The sequence below is a fragment of the Hordeum vulgare genome, chromosome 7H (assembly GCF_904849725.1).
Source record: "Hordeum vulgare subsp. vulgare chromosome 7H, MorexV3_pseudomolecules_assembly, whole genome shotgun sequence".
NCBI classification, from domain to species: Eukaryota; Viridiplantae; Streptophyta; class Magnoliopsida; order Poales; family Poaceae; genus Hordeum; species Hordeum vulgare.
The window spans coordinates 30378516-30397774 of record NC_058524.1 but is presented as its reverse complement, the minus strand read 5'-3'; the positions used below and the strand labels follow the sequence as shown (position 1 = coordinate 30397774).

Here is a 19259-nt window from a genome sequence, read left to right as displayed (position 1 = left end):
CAAACAAAACCAGCAAAAAAATCAAATTGAAAGAAGAAAAATTGCTGGGAAGCTTGCCCAAACTAGAGCAGCTGTATCCTGTTCCAACCTATGGGCCGGCCAAGTTTGAGCGTTTTGACGCCAATTAACGAAATGCACGTTAACTGACGCATAAGGCATCAAATAGGATTCGGCCAAACGTTCGATGTGATGCTCCTCCTGGCGACCGGAGGCTAGATATTGGGGTCCTAAAAATTATATCTTCTTTCCCAAGCAGAAAAAGAAAAAAAAAACTTTTGTTTGGCATGTCAACGCATAGATAGAACTTCTTCTTTTGAAAGCACCACATAGACTAGATAGAAACTTGAAACATGGTTTCTGTTCAAAAGGAGCCATGCAATAATTTGCTAAAAGAACACGGTACATGAAAGAAAAAAGAAAAGATCCAGTGCCCTTGCAGCGTGCACCCATGACTTTGAGCTTTTCGTACGTATAAACCATATGTCCCACTCCCTAGCTACAACGCTGGCGATATAGCGAGTGACACAGCCTGAGAAAGTAACCACCCCTCCCGCCACATGGACAGGCTTGGCACCGGAGCTCTGGGCAGTGCACACATTATTTTCCCTTCAGGGCGCCTGAAAAGCGTGCGCCATCGTCATCCTCCGACCGACGACGCTAGCCGACCGGTGCCTGGTTTATTATGTGACGAGGTCGATGCCGGTGACGAGGAGGGCGTCGGCGATCACTTGGTTGGCCGCCTCCGACGGGTGGACGGCGTCCCAGAACACGTAGGTCGTCGCGTTCGAGCACGTCCCCACCGACTTGGGGTTGCAGAGGAACACCGTGAACTCCACCTTCCCCGTCCCGCAGCATCCCCGCTTCGCCTCCGTGAACCCTGACACCACAAACCCCGACACAGATAGTTGAGCATGGCGTCACAAATCTGCAATGCCGGATCAATTGCCGGTATGACAGGAAAAGAGAGACAGTGCCGTGCATGGGATTAGCATGCACCCACCTTGATCTCCAGGGGAGGTGACGAGGCTGTAGAGGGGCGTGTAGATGTCGAAGACGGCGATCTTGAGGTCGTGGTACCGCTTCGCTAGGGAGCTCACGGCGGCGCTCATCTTCCCATTGAACCTCTGGGAGTCGCTGTTGAGCCTCGACACGCACCCGGTGCTCCCGTGCCCGAACAGCGTGATCGCTGCGGGTAGGCAGCCCAGGGGCGGCAGCGTCGTCACCGCGATGCGCCGCGCTCCCATGCCGTAGAGTTGCTGCATTTGGTTAAAATTTTAGAAATTATCACATGATCGGTCATGAAATCGTGAACTCCGGACTCGTGTCGAGGATGGAATGGCTTACTGTTGCACTGTTGACGAAGATGCTGACAAGGCGGTCCGAGAACTGGTCGACGGTCTGGGTCTTGAAGAGCAGGGGGTTGATGTAGTAGTTCTGCACGAAATCACTTGCACCGAAGCTGACGATGTACAGCGAGCCGCTGATGATGGACTTGGCCTGGCTGCTCCCGGCAAACGCTGACAGCTTGGACTGGTACTCCCTGAAGTACTCCAATTGTTGGGAGAAAGGGATGGCATGCTGCATCCCACAATTCATTTGCCAAAGTAAACTAGAGAACATTTAAGCTCTACAACAAATTTGTAAAGTGCTACTGATGTCTATCAACATAATAACGAGGCGGCGACAGATAACTAATCCATTTATGATTGACAAGTTGATGATCAATTAACATGAAGTAGCATGCAGGCAGAACATCTCAGCTAGAGCTTCTCCTTTCACGGTGTCGATTCCTCGACAGACCGATGATCGATGATACTTACATACATAAGCGCCGTGTGATCGTAGTAGCCGGATCCAGCCGACGCGAAGTTGGCACCGATCAGAAGGTTCTTCCCCGAAGCCTGCGGGCTGAGATATGCCGGCGGGTAGCTTGTGAACCCAAGTGTATCAGCTGCAACCACACAAGTTGTAACAATAGATACATCTATCTAGATTAGCAAGTGCAATCACAATACCGCCACACCATGTAAGTAGATGCTGAAGAACACATCTGTCAAGGGTAAGGGTGTGACTAGAAACTGACCAGTGATGTCGGTGGCCAGCTTGCCGTTGCAAAACCTCCCGGTGGCCACGCGATTGGGGAAGTCCCTGCCGTAGGGAGGGAAGTCCGCCTTGATGAGGGTGTGGAGGTAGTCGTTGTTGCCTATGTCGACCGTCGAGTCGCCGAACGTGAAGACCCCTGGCACAAGCGGCTGCGCCTCCCCACCATGAATCCCCGTCAGGAGGAGGATAGCCAGGAGCAACAGGCAGCTCTTCACCCCCATTGCAGAATCAAGACAAGCTCTTGATCGAGTCTCTGATTATCTTTGGAAGAGAAGCACACACGGTCTGCTCTAATGGAACGTGTGTGAGCTTTATATAAGTGTGTGTGCAGTGGTTAATGCGTCTGTTATGAGTCCATAACTACACCATGTGAACAAGCTGCCCTGACAAAGACCAGGAAGCACCCAACCCAGCCGGTGGGACCCGGCTGTCATCCATCCAGCAGCAGCACTCCAGTTTCTGTGTATCATGTTTATCTGAATACAGTACCGCGTGATCTTTGGTGACAAATTTGATAGCAGCGGCAGCCTCCCCGCACGGTTAACGCATCACATCACATCACCATGCCCTGCACCCACCGCACCGCATGCATGGTTATCCACAGTTCCAAACTAACTCCTCCGTCCATCCACAATGGCGACTATTTATGGCGCTGATAGGGAAGCAGGGCGGTGGTTGTGGGGGTTTATTGATGCTGTGCGCATCACAAAATGGCAGGAACATGAGACGAAGGCACCAACGGCCACCACGCAACCACTAGCTAGTTAGCCAGTTATTGCACATGTTGGAGTACTAGCACAATATACGCGGCCGGGGCTCGTGCATTGGGTCCAAACTGGAACGACCGATCATTCGCAGGGCCTGCCTGCCGGTGCTGGGCGTAATAGACTGTGGATTCTGGAGGAGGATGTGGTCTGTGCGGTGCAGATCTTTCTCAAGTACAATGTGCAGCTGGGAGATCTGTCTGGACGACTTCCATCAATGCCAGTAGAGAGTGAATGCTGTGGACTGTGGTGCTGCACGCGTCAGCTCTAGGAAAATGCTGTGGGGAGAAGGGTAGAGGGAATTCATGTGATAAGTTTCTTTCCTGGTTGAAGTTAGCTAGTACCCTCAGTCTCAAAATAACTGTCTCAACTTTGTACTAGCTCTAGTATAAAGTTGAACTAAGCTTATAAGACACTTATTTTGGGACGGAGGGAGTACGTAGTACCATACTACTTGTAAGCTAGGGCGAAAGCAGTGGCTTTGGTGGTAGACTGGCAGTGGTACCAGGATGGTACCGTATACTCATGTATACAAGTAATACTACTATTATTGAATTAGAGCAAAAGAGTTCTTATAAGGTTCTTGTCCGTTCCTGATTGGTGGGACCAGAGCTGTAGGTGGGCCTTCTTTCTCTCCAAAAGGAACATGGATTTTCATTTTTAGCATGCTCTTTGGTGGATTCAGGGGTATACTGGAAACATTACCAATTTAAAGTGTGTTGGGCACACAATAAAGCTAAGATGAACTTACCTCATAAAGGACCTGGTAGTCGGTAGACTGGATGATTTGGAGATAAAACTGTATGTTGTTGTAGATGTCATGGCTTCTCCTGCCATTTTCTGGTGGCAAGCACCATTGACTGCATTTCCATTTAAAAAACCAGGATGATATGATCAGCAGTTTTACAATTAAGGAAATAAAACCAGGGTGAGATAAATCAGCAGTTTTACAATTAAGAAAATACAACAATGCTGAAACAGATATATGATCTGGTAAACATTTTTGTGTGAAGAAAAAACTGACGTCTTACTGCACTAGTAAATGGAGTGAAGATGTATTAGAACATGCATGAAAGAGGATATTTCTTCATATATGTTACTCCACGTAGCAATATCCAACAAAGCTTTTTTGGTACAATTTTTTAAAAACAAAATAGCAGTGCTGCGCTAAAAATGTTACAAAAAAATATACAATAAAATTTGTATTTCCACAGAAAGCAATATAATAAAGTGTAGCTTGACAATTTGGCCTATACAGCATATTTAGTTTAACCAAGTATGCACACCATGCATAGCTATTATCATGATTGCCGCAGAAACCATATCTCATTATAAGGGGTATTGCTTTTGTATTGTGATCTCAAAACTTAAAAAGAAGAAATAGAGGCATCCTATATAAAGATTCATCTGACACAGAAAGCATGGCATCACCTTGAAATCAGAAGAGCTGATAAAGGGTCATACCTTGTTTGATAACTTTTAAGGAAGAAAAGGAAAGAAATATACGTGTGTTTCTGTGTCATACATAAGATTGTGAAAATGACAAGTAATAATAGAATAGTTGCAAGTTTCTGATAACCGACCAAGCTGCTAAACTGATCTATCCAATACTTTTCTAGACAGTTCCTTACAGAAGGTTGACATCACCACATATAAGAAGATAGGTATACATTATAATATACTCCATACCATATATAAAATTCAATGGCTACAGTTAACACAGGGACCTACCATTGCAAGAATATATACATAAATGATCATCTTCCATGAGGTTAACACCAATGTTGACTGCCCTAGCTTATCATATAAACCACCCATGATGCAAGTAGTAAACACAACCAAATTAAAAGAAAGGTACCAACCTCAGCAAGCAGCCAAGCACTGAGGCTTTAGTCACAGAAGTTCAAAATGTTGCATCGATCTTTTATTCTGTCAAAATCATGTGAAAAGAGTCTGGAAAAAATAAGAGAAATATGAGATATAGAAGGCTACCAAATGATGCTAGAACAGTACATAATGAACTTTTTCTTGTGTCCAGTGTTCAAACGAAGCTTGAAAGATATAGCATATCCAGACCTCAATCAACATATAAAATATATCGAATTCCACAAATTATGCACAAGAGCTAGAGAGTATTGAACTGACATTCATGATGAAGTGATAAAAGAAATTAATACGTTCATTGTATATTTAGTTTACCATGCACGGGTCAGAGAGATCAGATGCGGTAACTAAGCCAAAAATATTAGCCCATAGTTGCCATATATATGGTATATTCAGAGTTGAGACATGTAAATGCAGAGAAAACATTAAAAAAAATGAGGTGTAACAGAAACAAGTACATATTCAACTATAGCTCTCTTCCCTTGTGGAACATCAGCTCTTGAAAGGAATATATGATAGTGTTTAAGTAGCAGCAAAATCAGTTGGATGTCATAATCAGTGTATTCAAATACCAACGACAGGACAGCCTTTTGGGAATCTGTCAAACAGTATCTACAGATTTCAACATAACAACAACTAGAAGAAACCCCAGAATAGATAGAGTTCAGCATGAGTGAGATAAGGGCGCAATGCGGAAAATATTTCTGTAATTATTGGCATCCTTCTGGTGAAAAGTGAAATGCAGTTCTTTTCGACAGGACAGATCTTTTAACTACGGAACATGAAGGAGACAACAGTTAGGGAGATGATGACAGTGCAACTAACATAATGAAGCATACAAGGACAATGATACCCTTATCAAGCAAGGCATCAACTGTAACATCATTCAAGTGTCCAAATCATAACTGAACTCCATCGGAAATAACTGGAAGTAGAACAGTAGAGAAGTATCTACTCTTCACATGTAAGGTTCAGTAAGCTAGCAGGTCACAGGACAATCTATGTACATAACACAATCTTGCGTCTCCAATGTGGATCATTGTGAAATTTATGAGTGAGGAGATACTCCTAGTTATGCATCCAAGCGAACAATTCGGCGCAGTTCTTGGATAATAAGATAATGCAGAACAGATAAATACTGAACACAAAGGTGCTTTAACCAAGTAGTTTAAGCCTGTGATGTTTCCAGGCATCTCAAAACCTACAGTCTTGCAGCAGCATACCGATATAGTAACCTAACGGACCTTCTTCGGACGCCTAGACTAAACACTTGACTTAGTAGCTAGTTCACATCAGGTAGCACTTAACATGAAACAGAACCCCATCGATCAGCAATCAAAAACTGAAATGCTGATCTTCAGCAAAAAAGAGAGTTACAAAACCATCTGATGCCACAGTAAGTGAGCAGGTCTTCCATTGTCGCCGGGGATCATCATCCAGCAGCAAGCCATCGACAGCCTCGAAATGCGTCAAGTCAGGCAGGCACCCCGTTCAGCAAAACAAAGGACACGGCGCCTCACAGTCCCCCCTCAAAAGACTTGCGACGCTGCTGCGACCTCTGCCCGTGCTGCGCCCACGGCACCAGCGCGATTCCGGCCATGTCCTGCGGCGGGCCAGGGTTGCCGCACCCCGCCAGCGCGCCGACGCTGTCACCTCCACCCTTCCCCTTGCCTTCAGAGCCGTCGTCGGCCTCCCCGCCATCACCCGCGCAAGGCACCCCCTTCCGATAAGCGGCGAGCGCCTCGGCCTCGAAGTCGCACACCGCCGCCAGCAGGTCGATAGCGCCGGCGTCATCCTCAGGCACCGCCGCCAACGGAGCCTCTGGCTGGGGCACCGCGACGCGCCTCCCGCAGCCCGGAGGGTACCTGCGCACGGCCGAGAGGCGACGCGTCACCACCTCCGCGACCGCCGGAGCCCTGATCCCGGCCGTCGGACCATCCGCCCCGCCGCGATCGTGGCCCCCGGTCCCGGGGAGGCGAGCCGCCGCGGGGGTTGGCGAGGGTTTGGCGGCCGCGGGCGCGTAGGGGTTGGGCGGTGGGCCGATGCTGGCGGCGGAGGGGACGGGGGACGGGCGACGAGGCGGCTGGGCGGCATTGCCCTGCTGGCGGCCGCAGCCCGGCGGGAAGCGCCGGACGGCGGAGGCGAGGCGGCGACCGGCGGGCAGCGGCGGTGGTGGTGGTGGGGCCGTCGCCATTTGGACGGTAGCGAGGCCTCGAAGTTCGTGCCGAACGAATGGAATGATTGAACGAAGCCTGCAGAGGAAGGAACCGCCGAAGGAAGATTTTTACCACGCTCAATTTGTTTACATACACAGTACACGTCTAAGAAAAAATCATTTCCATACAAGCTAGTAATTCCCAAAAAAAAAAGGATTAGTGAAAGTAAAATCTGTTGAAAAGGTGGAAACTTAATTTTACTAAGTCTAAATTACACTTTTGAGAGGCAGCATTGGCATAAGAAAATTTCAACCAGGTTAGATAAGTAGGCTTAGAGAAATCTTTGTTATTATTTCATTTTATGTCTACTAAAGATCAAATAGGAAATACTCCCTCTGTAAACTAATATAAGAACGTTTAGATTACTAAACTAGTGTTCTAAATGCTTTTATATTAGTTTACGGAGGGAGTACATGGTTTCTAAATGAGCGAAATGATCACGAACATCTCACTGTTGATTGAAAGGTCCCCTCTAATAAAAAATCCACATGATGAGACACGAGAGAGTCAAATTTTGGGTTTGATTTTTTGTTGGACTAGATGCACCATGACCCTCTTTGTGAATTCCTTTTATTGTTATCTCAACTTCGCCGGTGCTAACCTTATCATGCCCTTCATCTCGATGCCTCCACCAATGTAGATTTTTTTTACTGGTTCACTTCTGGAGTTCACCTTTCCTAGCATAGTTTTGGGTGTTGGAATCATCGCTATGCGAAGATATTATTGTAGTGTTAATTTTGACTTAGTCGTGGACATGGACACGGTGGTTCTGAGGGCGTTGTTTCGGAACGTCGTCCTATGCTTCTTGTGGACGTCAGTCTACGTGAGATTGAGTTGCTTGTGTAGGCCATATAGTTCGAGTGATACCTGGGGTTTGAATTGGAGTTGATCCTCAAGGTGCTTCCGGTGCGATAGTTTGGTTGTCGGTCTGCTTGAGGATAGTGCCCAGCAAGTTCTTGGTCTAATTCGTGGTTTTCTTCATGGCAGGTTTGAGTCAAAGGACTTGGTTGGCGTCGTGTCCAACTTATCAAGAGGATTTGTGTTGAATTCATCGAATCAAAAATCACACTCAATGCAATGTACTCATACATTTCTATATATTACAAATCAGGATAGAAGTTGGAGGAACAATATGCCGAAGCATAGGTGGGTGGAATTCGGCTCTCAATACCAAACTGTGAAACTTCAATTGACGAGAAGGATGATACTGCATAGATTGGGGTTGGCAGGTAGGGGTAGCCATACCTGTCCATGGAAAACCCGGCCCCGGTTGGCCCGACCCGACCCGACCCGAAAAAGCCCAACTTGGCCCGATCTGACCTTGCCCACGGGTCGGACTTGGGCCTAGATTCTGAGCCCATCGGGCTTACCGGACCGAGCTCGAACCTGAAAAACCCGACTTTACGCCTACGTTGGGCCAAACTTATCGGGTCGAGCCAGGCTTCTTCGGGCTTAGGACAGGCTTGGGCCTAAAAACTAGGTCCGACGATCGGGCTCGGACCTAAATATTGTACCACGGGCTTTTTTAGGCCTAACCCGAGTTTTGGCCACGTATAGGGATAGATGAGAAGGAGCATAGAAGAAGATGATGAACAAGCACAGGGGCTATGAATATGTATATTTTTGACAGGACGAGTCGACGACAACTTGTCATACCATGAGCAAGGATCACGCTACACATGTACTACATCATTTCTATTACCTTTTCTACAACACAAAAAAGTACTACTCCCTCCGTTTCTAAATATAAGTCTTTGTAGAGATTTCACTAGTGGACTACATATGAATGTATATAGACATACTTTAGAGTGTATATTCAATCATTTTGCTCCGTATGTAGACATCTATTGAAATCGCTTAAAAGACTTATATTTAGGAACGGAGGGAGTATGTCTTTGTGAACGACGGCCTTTCTAATTTTAGTTGAATGCAATCACTGGTTAGGAGGTGATCTCCAAATATGAACATCTTCCTTTTTTTCTTAATCCTTTTCTTAGACAAGTTTTTTAAAATCTTCCGAATACTCACGCGGTCCCACGGGAAGAACTGGGCCATTGTTTACAAAAAGAAAAGACAAATGGGATCCGGGCCGTGTCCTGATTAGACGAACAAGCCCATATCGCACCAACAGAGTCCAGGGCTCCCCCAAGCCGCCCCACTCCGCCCCTTTCTACCCAAACCCCAACCCAACCCCTGCTCGCCCGCTCGCTCGCCGCCGGCCGCCGCCCCGCACCTGCGCCGACCCCCGCACCCGCCGCGCACCGACCCCATGGGGGATCCCTACCGCCCATACGTCCCGTCCTCCTCTCACGACAGAGGTACGCGCCGTCCGCACCCGCTCCCGCTCGGACCCCCCCACGCAACCGTGTCTCCCGTTCCGCGCGATCGATTCTCTCCGCGCCTCGAGCCGAGGAGACGAATCCCTAGATGATTGGTGATGGGAGTGGCGCGGATAGCCGCCCCTTGTTCCGTCTGTATGGTTCGTTCTCGCAGAGTGAGGTTTTGGGTAATTGGGCCGTAGATAGATTGCAGAGGAGGGGAACCCTTATTGTGGTGAGATTTTTTCGACTGGGAGAAATCAGTGTGTATTATAGATTGGTACCAATCTTCCCGCGCTCCGTGGCCGCGTCGTTCAATTGGGTTATTATTAGTTTCTAACCTGCGGCGAGTTTTAGTAGCATCCCATACCACACTGCTATATACCTCTATGGTCCAGATAGGTGATATCTGTGATTTCTGAGGTTTCTGTTGACCTTGATGAGTTATGGGTCTTCATGGCAAGAGTAATCCACGAGTGCACGTGAAACGTATCCAACAAGAGTAAAGGCATTTACGGCCCTCCTCCAGAAAACGTGTTGCCAGTCAAAAAATGCCGAGTTGTTTTAATGTTTTCCAATTTTAGTACCGAATCTGGTGATAATTAAGTTAGCATCTCAATTGGATGCTAATCTTCGCACAGTCTGTAGTGGTAGCTCCGCACGCTCGCAAGCGAGACGTTGCCGGTACGAATCCTCCGACGGTACATTTTTAGCAAACTATGTTCAATATTTTCTGTCACTTGTCGGTGCAACAAGATTTAATCATTTAGAGATCGAAAAAACTAGAGGTGTGGGATAGGCACGTCGAACTCGCGTTCCAAGGGACATCAAGTGCAAGCTACCACTGCACCATGGTTGCATATGTGTAAGACTTGCGGTCACAGTTTTCCTATAAATTTTTCAGGAAATTTGGAAATTCGTTTGAAAATTCCGCATGGTAACTTCCGGTATTTTCTAGTAATACATGGTTACCACAAATCCTGGACCTTCGGTACCAATTGCTTATTCGTGTCATAGTGTTCTTTGTTCGATTTTAAGTGGTTGTAGGAAAGGGAAGGATGGCTTTCCCACTATCCCATGTGAGCATTTTGCTATTTGGAACTGGCTCTGGTAAAAGTAGTTTGGAGGAATATGAGGTGTGCTAGAACATAGTGGAGTGTAAGATTGCCCTGAATCAGGCGGCTTATGTTGTGAGGGTTAATATGATATTGTATCTTTTTTAGGGAATGTGGCGTCGTATCTGATACCATGTGGTCCACGGAAATCATTCTTGAATTGAACTTTTATAGGTAGGAAGAACCTCTATGGTTGTCAAGGCAGTTTGCAATTGTTACCTTTTTATATGATTATACTATTGTCTATTGAAGGTTGGAACACGAGATATGGTTTTGGTGTATAGTTGTAATTTTGGAAGCACTCCCTCGTGCCAATTGTGGACAGTGGCCCATTGTTCAATCTATTTAGTGGCTACTTCAGTTGCATTTGTTTGGATAGATTGTTGATGTTGCTGAGTTGTCAGAAGCGCAAGAATAACCAAATAACTGTATGTACATATTTATACATGGTGAAGATGAATGTAGGGGGCTGTATGTAGTTTGTATTCATATACATGCATATATGCCTGCTTTGATGAGGCGTACTTTCTGTTTTATCTCTTTATTTCCTTTTTTTTCTCTTTTGATGTGGAAATTGACTCTTATACCGCATTATAAATGCCTAACATGGATTTTGTTGCTGTGGGCTAATTTTATTTGATAAGCAGTTCCACTGGGCAGTTATCCTGGGTATGTTCCACCTGAGGAATCATCCTATTATGCTTCAAAAATGGCTGCTCTGCGAGGAGTACCAAATATACCTAGAGTTGATGTAAGACAACTTGACTTTAGCAGATTTATAGTTACTAGCAAGAGCAAGGTAAATACCTTTTTGGTTTGTCACACAGCACATTGTTTTGATCCACAGGTACCATTGCAGTCAAGAGCTTATGGTTTGGATGTTCCAACTGGCGTGAGCCATCCTGCTTATGGTTTGGATGTTCCAGCAGGCGTGAGCCATCCTGCTTATGGTTTGGATATTCAAGCAGGCGTGAGCCATCCTGCTTATGGTTTGGATGTTCCAGCAGGCGTGAGCCATCCTGCTTATGGTTTGGATGTTCCAGCAGGCGTGAGCCATCCTGCTTTGGTTGGCTTGGGTGGACTGCCAGCTGGAGCTAGGCCGCAGGGACCTAGCCCTTTGGAAGACCCAGCTTTAGTCCAGAGAAGTTCTTCACTTGGCAAAAGTGTCAGTATTCCTGAAGTTGAGCGCCCCAAACCCCTTTTGATGCCATCAGAAGATGAATCCAACATTCTTTTTGTTGATGGTCTGCCAACTGATTGCACCAGGAGAGAAGTAGCTCGTATCCTTTGCTATCAGTATTCTCTGCATCATATTTTTGTATCTCTTTAGTTCCATTTGCAACCTTAACTTCCTCTGGAAGATTTGTTCCGTCCTTTCGTTGGCTTCAAGGACCTCAGACTTGTGCACAAGGAGCCCAGACGTGTATGTCCTGTGCTTTTTTTCCAATACATCATTTTCTCCACACTCCAAACAGTAGGGTAGTTCATAACCAGTCACCCATTCACTTACAAACTTGTGCACATGTGAATTTGTATGAGAACCCCATTTTGCTAAATATATGTTTATGACGTGAAATGTAAGCAATTGCAAAGTGTATTTATTTGAAAAGGTATGTAGGATATTAGGACAGAAATTAATTGTTATTACTTATAGGTTTTGAGTACCTAAGGCTCGAAAAGCAACAGAAATTTCATAGATGTCAAATTATGTCAAGTTTTTATTCCTGAACTTTATCTTGGTATTTTGTGTCAACTGCAATGCGTTACCTCATTTTCTTGGGTAATGAACAAATAGCTATTTCTGCTTGTCTACATTTGCAGAGAGCTGACCCCCCTTATTACTGGTGAAATTTCCTCTTTTTAGCCAATTTCAAACTCACTTTTTTCCTACTACCATTTTCCTCTTGCAGAGTGGTGACAAGGCTTATGCTCTGTGCTTTGTGGAGTTCAGTGACGCAAAATGTGCAGGGACTGCTATGGAGGCTCTCCAAGGTTCTTGTTTCAGTGGCGTGTATTTGTTGCTTTGATACTTTCACTTTATATTCCTTCATATATCTTTTAGTGGAGACGTTATCTCTTTTTTTTTAACAAGAATAATCACAGCATACTTATAAAGTGTCAATAGGAGCTTTGCAAGTATTGGAAACACATGTGTCTTACACATTTAATATACAAAACCAAATGTTTTTATCTGTATGTTTGCTATTCATGTATATCAACACATGCAAAAAAAAAAAGTGAGTTTTGCCACACAGACTGAACATCAACATTTGCTGTTTTGCAGGATACCGCATCGACGAGAGGAAGGCCGACGGCCCGTTCCTTAAGATCCAGTTTGCAAGGTTCCCGTTCCGACCTCCGCCAGCCAATGAAGAGCGGAAACGCCCTAGCGCTCGTTGATCACCGTCATCTATATATCTTCCCCTTTGCCAGCAGTGTATTGTAGGCAGTGGGCCATTGTAGATCAGCTATGTTCAGACTGTGGTAGCAACCTGTGATGGGCCTTTTGTCAGTTGGAGGTTGGCTTGCTGGACAGGCTCGTCTGACACCTACCTGCCTTACTTGGCACATTCGCCGTGTTCCCGCGTCGCATTTTTCGCGGGTGGATATGTTGGGAATGTTATGCATAAACCGTTACTGTCTTTGCAACTCCAGTGGCAGCAGTAGAGTACAATCTGGCTGATGTCCTGGGCTTGCCACTAGTGATGCTGGAGAGTGGCATCTTGTAGCCGGAGCCTGATACAGCCACCACAGGCCAGAGCTGTCAATTGGGGACAGGAACCACAAGAGACAAGATGCTCAGGTCCGCTGGACTTACCGTTGATTTTGCCGTGGAATGTGAGCGCTTGAGACGAAGGCGGGACGTCGACGGTGGTGACAAGTGCCCGCCTGTCGTACGCGTTCACCTTCGCTCTCGCAACGGTTTTTTCTGCTGGAGCTTCCCGAAGGAGGCTGACTGGCGACCTGGTTTGGGGTTTTCAGAGAAATCCCTGTCGTGTGGGTTAGCCATTGGATTGTGAATATATGTATTATCGTGTTTTCTCTTGTTGTCAGCTTTATCTGTGTGGCTTGAGTTTGCAGGTGTCTGTAGGCTGTAGCATCGCGGCCGCCCCTACCAAAGCTAGCACGTCTAGAATGCTGGCGTTTTCTACCGACGCGATTATTTCGTTTGCAAAATTGCAGTCCTTTGATGTCCTCTACAAGTTTGATACGTCTTGGTGAGCTTTTCTTCTCACCTTACTTTTCTTTTTACTAGCCCATATTGAGAAACAGCCACAAAAGATGTGCTTAGTCTTTTAAAAGATCTCATTAGATGTCTACATACGGAGCAAATTAAATGAATCTATATTTTAAAGTATGTCTACATACATTCGTATGTAGTCCATTAGCGAAGCCTCTAGAATGACTTATACTTCCTCCGTTTCAAAAATTTTGTCTTAGGTTTGTTTAGAAATGAATGTATCTATATATTAAAACGTGACTAGATCATATCTAGATAAATTTAAGATAAGAATTTTGAGACGGAGGGGGTATTTAAGAATGGAGAGGGTAGTTGGAATTAGTTAGTCATACACGTGGCTTTTTGAAGGTGAGCTGAGCATCTCTTGCATTAGGACTTGCCACGCATATGCAGACAAGATTTCCATGTAGCAGCACATCACTTGTTGGTGCCTATATGTAGCCAGTTTAGCTTTTTTTATGTTTTACTTCCTCCGTCTTAAAATAAGTGACTCAAAAGTGACTCCACTTTGTACTAAAATTAATGCAAAGTTGAGTCATTTCTGAATCACTTATTTTGGAACGGAGGGAGTATTTATTATTATCTTGGATCTTAGAAAAGATGATGGTACTGATGGCTCAACTCGGCAGAGCGCTGGCATTTTCCACAGTATTTCCATGTGGCCGGGATGGGAAGTGGGCGTGCGTGCGCCTCCCAAATTGGGTGGTGAGACGGCGTGAGAGCTACCCTTCCTTGCTTGCCATGGCACCTCGGCTGCACTGCCAGACCACCCAGTGCTTTAGTTTCGACTTTAATGAACTTGGCCAATTTGGAAAAAACGAAGACACGCCTTCGAACAATTCCTTTGGTGGGGTTCAAAGTCCTGGTGCTTGCACTATTTTGAATTTATTTTAGGAATTTCGGAGATACATTTTCAGTGAAAGGAGATGTTTCCATCAATGACGAGGCGCTTACAATGATTTTGTAAATCTTCAGATGATATGTTGACTCGGTGTCTCGGAGTTGTTCATAAGGGTAGGGTGTGCGTGTGTGTACGTTTATATGGATGAGTGTATGTGTGCGCACACCATTATGACTGCCTCGAGTATAACAACAGGCGATGTCCCTCCTTCAAGAGAATTTTTAATCTATTCATCATCTGTCATCAATTTCAAGGTATGAGATTGCTAATCGGACTTGTCGCCGGATCCATAAATACATCAAAAGTAACAAAAATTACAACCAGGTCTATGGACTACCTAGCGATGACTACAAAGCGCTTCGTCATCGCCCCTTCCTTGTAGAAGCCAGGCAATGCTATTGTAATAGGTATTTGATGAGTCGTCGTGCTAAGACCCTGACCAGTGTATGAAGAGATACATAGACTGAAAGGATCAAACCTCGTAGAAGCAGACAACCTCCCTTTGATTCCAAAAAAATAAAAAAAATCTAAAAGTTTCCAGATAAGTCAAGGCAATCCTCCTTTGAAACACTTTGGTATTGCTCCTAGATAGATCATAGTACAAAAAAACAATCAGAGCACAGGGAGCCATCTCATTATCTTTCCGGGAAAAAAAACTGTGGTGCAACTTGCGAGGATTGAGATCGTACATTTTCTTCTTCTTCATCGGCACATGATTTTTTTTTGCGCCGTGCTTCGTACCATCATTGAAGGAAGAAAAAAAAAGTTCAATTAAACTTCTTTGTAAAGGATCCTACTAGTACCATATCGGTTTCTGCAATCAGATATTGTAAAAGAATAAAAAATCAAATCTAAAGTTGACAAGATGTTACAGTCATCTAGAAATGACGTTGCAGTCCTAGTTTATTGTCTACTTTCTCTGTATCATAATATTTGTTGTTGGGAAGAACTAATCTAGTTCTCCTCAACAACAAGTATCTAGGAACAGAGGGAGTAGTTCTTTTGGCCGATTCGTTCATCCAGCTTCTCCCAAAAAGTAATACGGAACCCATGTGTTTCCTTTACAATCCTACTAGGATGTTCACATGCTAATAAGTACTACCTAGCACTGTAAAAAGGAAAAGAAATACGAGTCTAAAATCGTAGGAGAAGCCAGGGAAGGCCCGGTTCTCAAGTTTTTTCTGAAAGAATCGGCTAAAAGAAGCGGGCATATGCGTGTGCGCCTGCTACCAAAGACTAGTGGTTTTCTTTTCAGCCTTCTCATTGTACAGCGAGCGTGCGTAGGATAGGACGTGTGCTTTGCTCGTATGCGTTTTTTCCAAGGGTAACGCGTAATTGGACAGCGAGGAAAGGTCAAATCTCCAGGCGACCAAAGCAAAGACCGGTGAGCAGGACCCGTCGTCACCAGCAACCCCTCCCCCCAACCGCCGTTTTCCTCCCCCCACCCTTCCCTCCGCGTCTCCACCCTCCCCTCCCCTCCCCTCTCCTCCGAGGCCGTCCAGCCCACGAGCGAGCCGATGAAGAAGCCGGGCAAGCTCGCGCTGCCCTCCCACGACTCCACCATCGGCAAATTCCTGTAAGCAGCTAACCTCCTCCTCCTCCTCCTGCTGCTGCTGCTGTCCATCTGCCCCCTCCTTCTTCTGACGCGCTGATTTGGTTTTGGTTTCCGCCCGGGGGGAGCAGCACGCAGAGCGGGACGTTCAAGGACGGCGACCTGCTCGTCAACAAGGACGGCCTCCGCATCGTCCCCCAGAGCGAGGAAGGCGAGGTAAGCCCAAACCAGCCAGCCAATCAAATCCCCCGCCTCATCTCATCTTCGCCTAGAAACGTAGGGCTGGACCCGGCAGATCGGTACAACCACAACCAACCTCTACTGTTTTTTTTTTCGTAATAATTTCGTTCGTGTCATCAATCAATACATTTACAAAGCACACATAAAAAAAAAAGAGTGGGACGTGTGACTAGCGTTGGCATGTGCCGGCCAGGGGCTTCCTACCGTCCAGTGGTGGTTACCCTTTTCGGAACGACGATTTAGGGGGAAGTTGTCTGATTGCATTCTGTCCACAAATTCGATTGTGCCCTTGTATGCGAAAACGGAGGGAGTAATACGTACTAGTACCATTTATACTGGTACTATCTGTACTGATTTCGTCGACGGCATGAGCAGCGAAAATTGGCACGCGCGGTTACCAGGTTTCAAGTGGTTGCTCATATTTTTCCGGAAATGGTGATGCTCGCTTGCTTATGGTGGAAGAGCTGTCTATCGCCATTTTTTGTTTTGGGAACTGTCTAATTGCAACCTGTTCTTAACTTTTTGTACTCTTCATTTATCTTGTCTCTGTCTCACCTTCTTCCCGTTCACGTACTCGACTTCTCTAGGCACCTCCTATCAAGCCGTTGGATAATCACCAGTTGAGCATTGATGATCTGGACTCGATCAAAGTGATCGGGAAAGGTAGCAGCGGAACCGTGCAGCTGGTGCGCCACAAATGGACTGGCCAGTTTTTCGCTCTCAAGGTATTGCCTTTGTCTCAAACATACATTATCTCTGCTGCTTCATGTTTGTGGTTCCTTTGACTTTGTTTCTGTACAAAACTTACGGTGGTCGTTGTAACTAGCCTCTGTCTCTGTGGTATTTTGCCTACATGTATCTGCAGGTTATACAACTCAATATTCAGGAAAGCATACGCAAACAGATTGCCCAGGAGTTGAAAATAAGCTTGTCAACACAGTGCCAGTATGTTGTCACATGCTATCAGTGTTTCTATGTCAATGGTGTCATTTCTATTGCTTTGGAGTATATGGATGGCGGCTCTCTCGCTGATTTCCTCAAGGCTGTTAGAACAGTTCCAGAGGCATACCTCGCTGCAATTTGTAAGCAGGCCAGTGAAATGTCACATCTCCCTAATATCTTTTGGCTATCAGAAATTCAGAATGTCACCTTAAGATCAAATAGACCTTTTCAATTGACAATTGCAACTTCCTCGTGCAGGTGTTGAAAGGGCTGATGTACTTGCATAATGAGAAGCACGTTTTACACCGAGATCTGAAACCATCGAATATATTGATAAATCACAGGGGTGAAGTTAAGATATCGGATTTTGGTGTTAGTGCCATCATTGCTAGTTCTTCCGCACAGCGAGATACTTTTACTGGCACGTTTAACTACATGGCGGTGGGTGAAAGTTTTCTCAAGTTTATGTAAACATGTCTTCCAGTGTGGCATGAATATATGCCCACCATTTTTTTTTGTTTCAGCTAACCAATGTAGAATGTATACTCTCGACAGCCTGAAAGAATCAGTGGGCAGAAACATGGTTATATGAGTGATATCTGGAGCTTGGGTCTAGTTATGTTGGAATGTGCCACTGGCAACTTCCCATATCCTCCTCGTGATAGCTTTTATGAACTTCTTGAAGCTGTTGTCGACCAACCATCACCTTCTGCACCACCAGACCAGTTCTCAGCAGAGTTCTGTTCATTCGTTTCCGCATGGTATTTGTGCTTCTCCATTGACCCCCCCCCCTTCTTAAGCACTGTTCATTTGAAAATTGTGTAGATTTAAATGAGGAGCTTAGTTACAAATATTATCATTTTTTTTTACCTTTTGCTTGTGAAGTAGTGATTCTCAATCCAAAATTCTTGCTTTGGAATATCCATCATATTATCTGAACTTCCAAATATGTTTTTGTTATTCTCTCATCTCATCTGTAGACAGATTAAATGGTTTCTGTATTTTACTTACGGAGCATTAGTGTCTGAAAGAAGGCTAATATATCTGTTCTCTTAATTTCTTTCTGGATTTTTTCAGTATCCAAAAAAATGCTACAGATAGGTCATCTGCCCAAACCCTATCGGTAAGGAAATTTCTGTCCGCTTCACAATTTTGTATGTTCATTCGAAAGCATCATTAGCTAGCTTATTACTGATCTTGATCCATGTCTTCTATCCGTTGCCTCCGACGCCCAGGCTCATCCGTTCCTGAGCATGTACGACGACCTGAACATCGATCTCTCTGACTACTTCACGACCGCGGGATCGCCACTTGCCACCTTCAAGTAATGGATCCTATAAACCGCTGAAGTGCACATACATGGTTACTGCAATTCCTTTACAATTCCAGTGATGGCCTATCTTCGTTTTCACAGGCAAATCGCATTGTGAGGCGACAAATGCTCGACCACGTGCCGTGAGCTGGAGGACAATCTGTAGAGCGACGCTAACTAAAGCAAGTGATTGGAGTTTTTCTTTACCTTCCTTTTGTTCAGAACTTGGGGTATGATGATATGTTTGAACTGAGTAAGACATTATTGGCTGCACTGCATAATCGTACAAAAAATACAGCATTCTAGCGTGAGTGAGGACCCAAGTTTTGCCTGGCTGCACGCCGGAACTCAACTGCCCGTTATGTATCGGCGTCCCGGTTTTGAATTTTACTGTAAACGAAACCATGTTTACTGGATCGCCTTTTACAATCCGATTTGGAGCAGCATTTGCGAGTTCTAGTTAGGATCCGTCGCTTTGGGTATATGGTGTTGGGCTTCAGAAATCAACCTTCATGGGATCCCTGGCGTCAGCCACCATGGGACGAATTTCTCTCTTGTGTATCAGCTATGATCGGCAAGCCATAAAAAAGTTACTGGTAAGTCTCTACATCAGATGATGAAGAAATAATTTGACAGCTGTCTTGTAACGGTGTTGTCTTTGACCAATTTCT

General features: G+C 45.3%; 3 protein-coding genes across 3 annotated transcripts; 2 read left to right on the top strand and 1 right to left on the bottom strand.

Annotated features, from left to right (window-relative positions):
* Positions 1 to 338: 338 nt before the first annotated feature.
* LOC123411861 (GDSL esterase/lipase APG) lies at positions 339 to 2401 on the bottom strand. The gene is made up of 5 exons (XM_045104819.1): positions 2084 to 2401; positions 1821 to 1951; positions 1345 to 1578; positions 1001 to 1256; positions 339 to 877 (listed from the first exon to the last, which is right to left on the bottom strand). The coding sequence occupies exons 1-5, from the start codon at positions 2322 to 2324 to the stop codon at positions 681 to 683; spliced, it is 1059 nt and encodes a 352-aa protein (XP_044960754.1). The 5' UTR covers positions 2325 to 2401; the 3' UTR covers positions 339 to 680.
* A 6674-nt stretch (positions 2402 to 9075) lies between these two features.
* On the top strand, positions 9076 to 13445 carry LOC123413193 (RNA-binding protein 2-like). Its single transcript, XM_045106143.1, has 6 exons — positions 9076 to 9285; positions 11048 to 11151; positions 11248 to 11680; positions 11762 to 11823; positions 12311 to 12392; positions 12685 to 13445. Exons 1-6 carry the CDS (start codon positions 9237 to 9239, stop codon positions 12798 to 12800), a joined length of 846 nt encoding a protein of 281 aa, XP_044962078.1. The 5' UTR covers positions 9076 to 9236; the 3' UTR covers positions 12801 to 13445.
* Positions 13446 to 15954: 2509 nt separating this feature from the next.
* Positions 15955 to 19031, top strand: LOC123413192 (mitogen-activated protein kinase kinase 2-like). The gene is made up of 9 exons (XM_045106142.1): positions 15955 to 16118; positions 16226 to 16310; positions 16922 to 17059; positions 17200 to 17424; positions 17535 to 17717; positions 17832 to 18037; positions 18354 to 18399; positions 18512 to 18600; positions 18691 to 19031. Exons 1-9 carry the CDS (start codon positions 16060 to 16062, stop codon positions 18704 to 18706), a joined length of 1047 nt encoding a protein of 348 aa, XP_044962077.1. The 5' UTR covers positions 15955 to 16059; the 3' UTR covers positions 18707 to 19031.
* Positions 19032 to 19259: the final 228 nt, after the last annotated feature.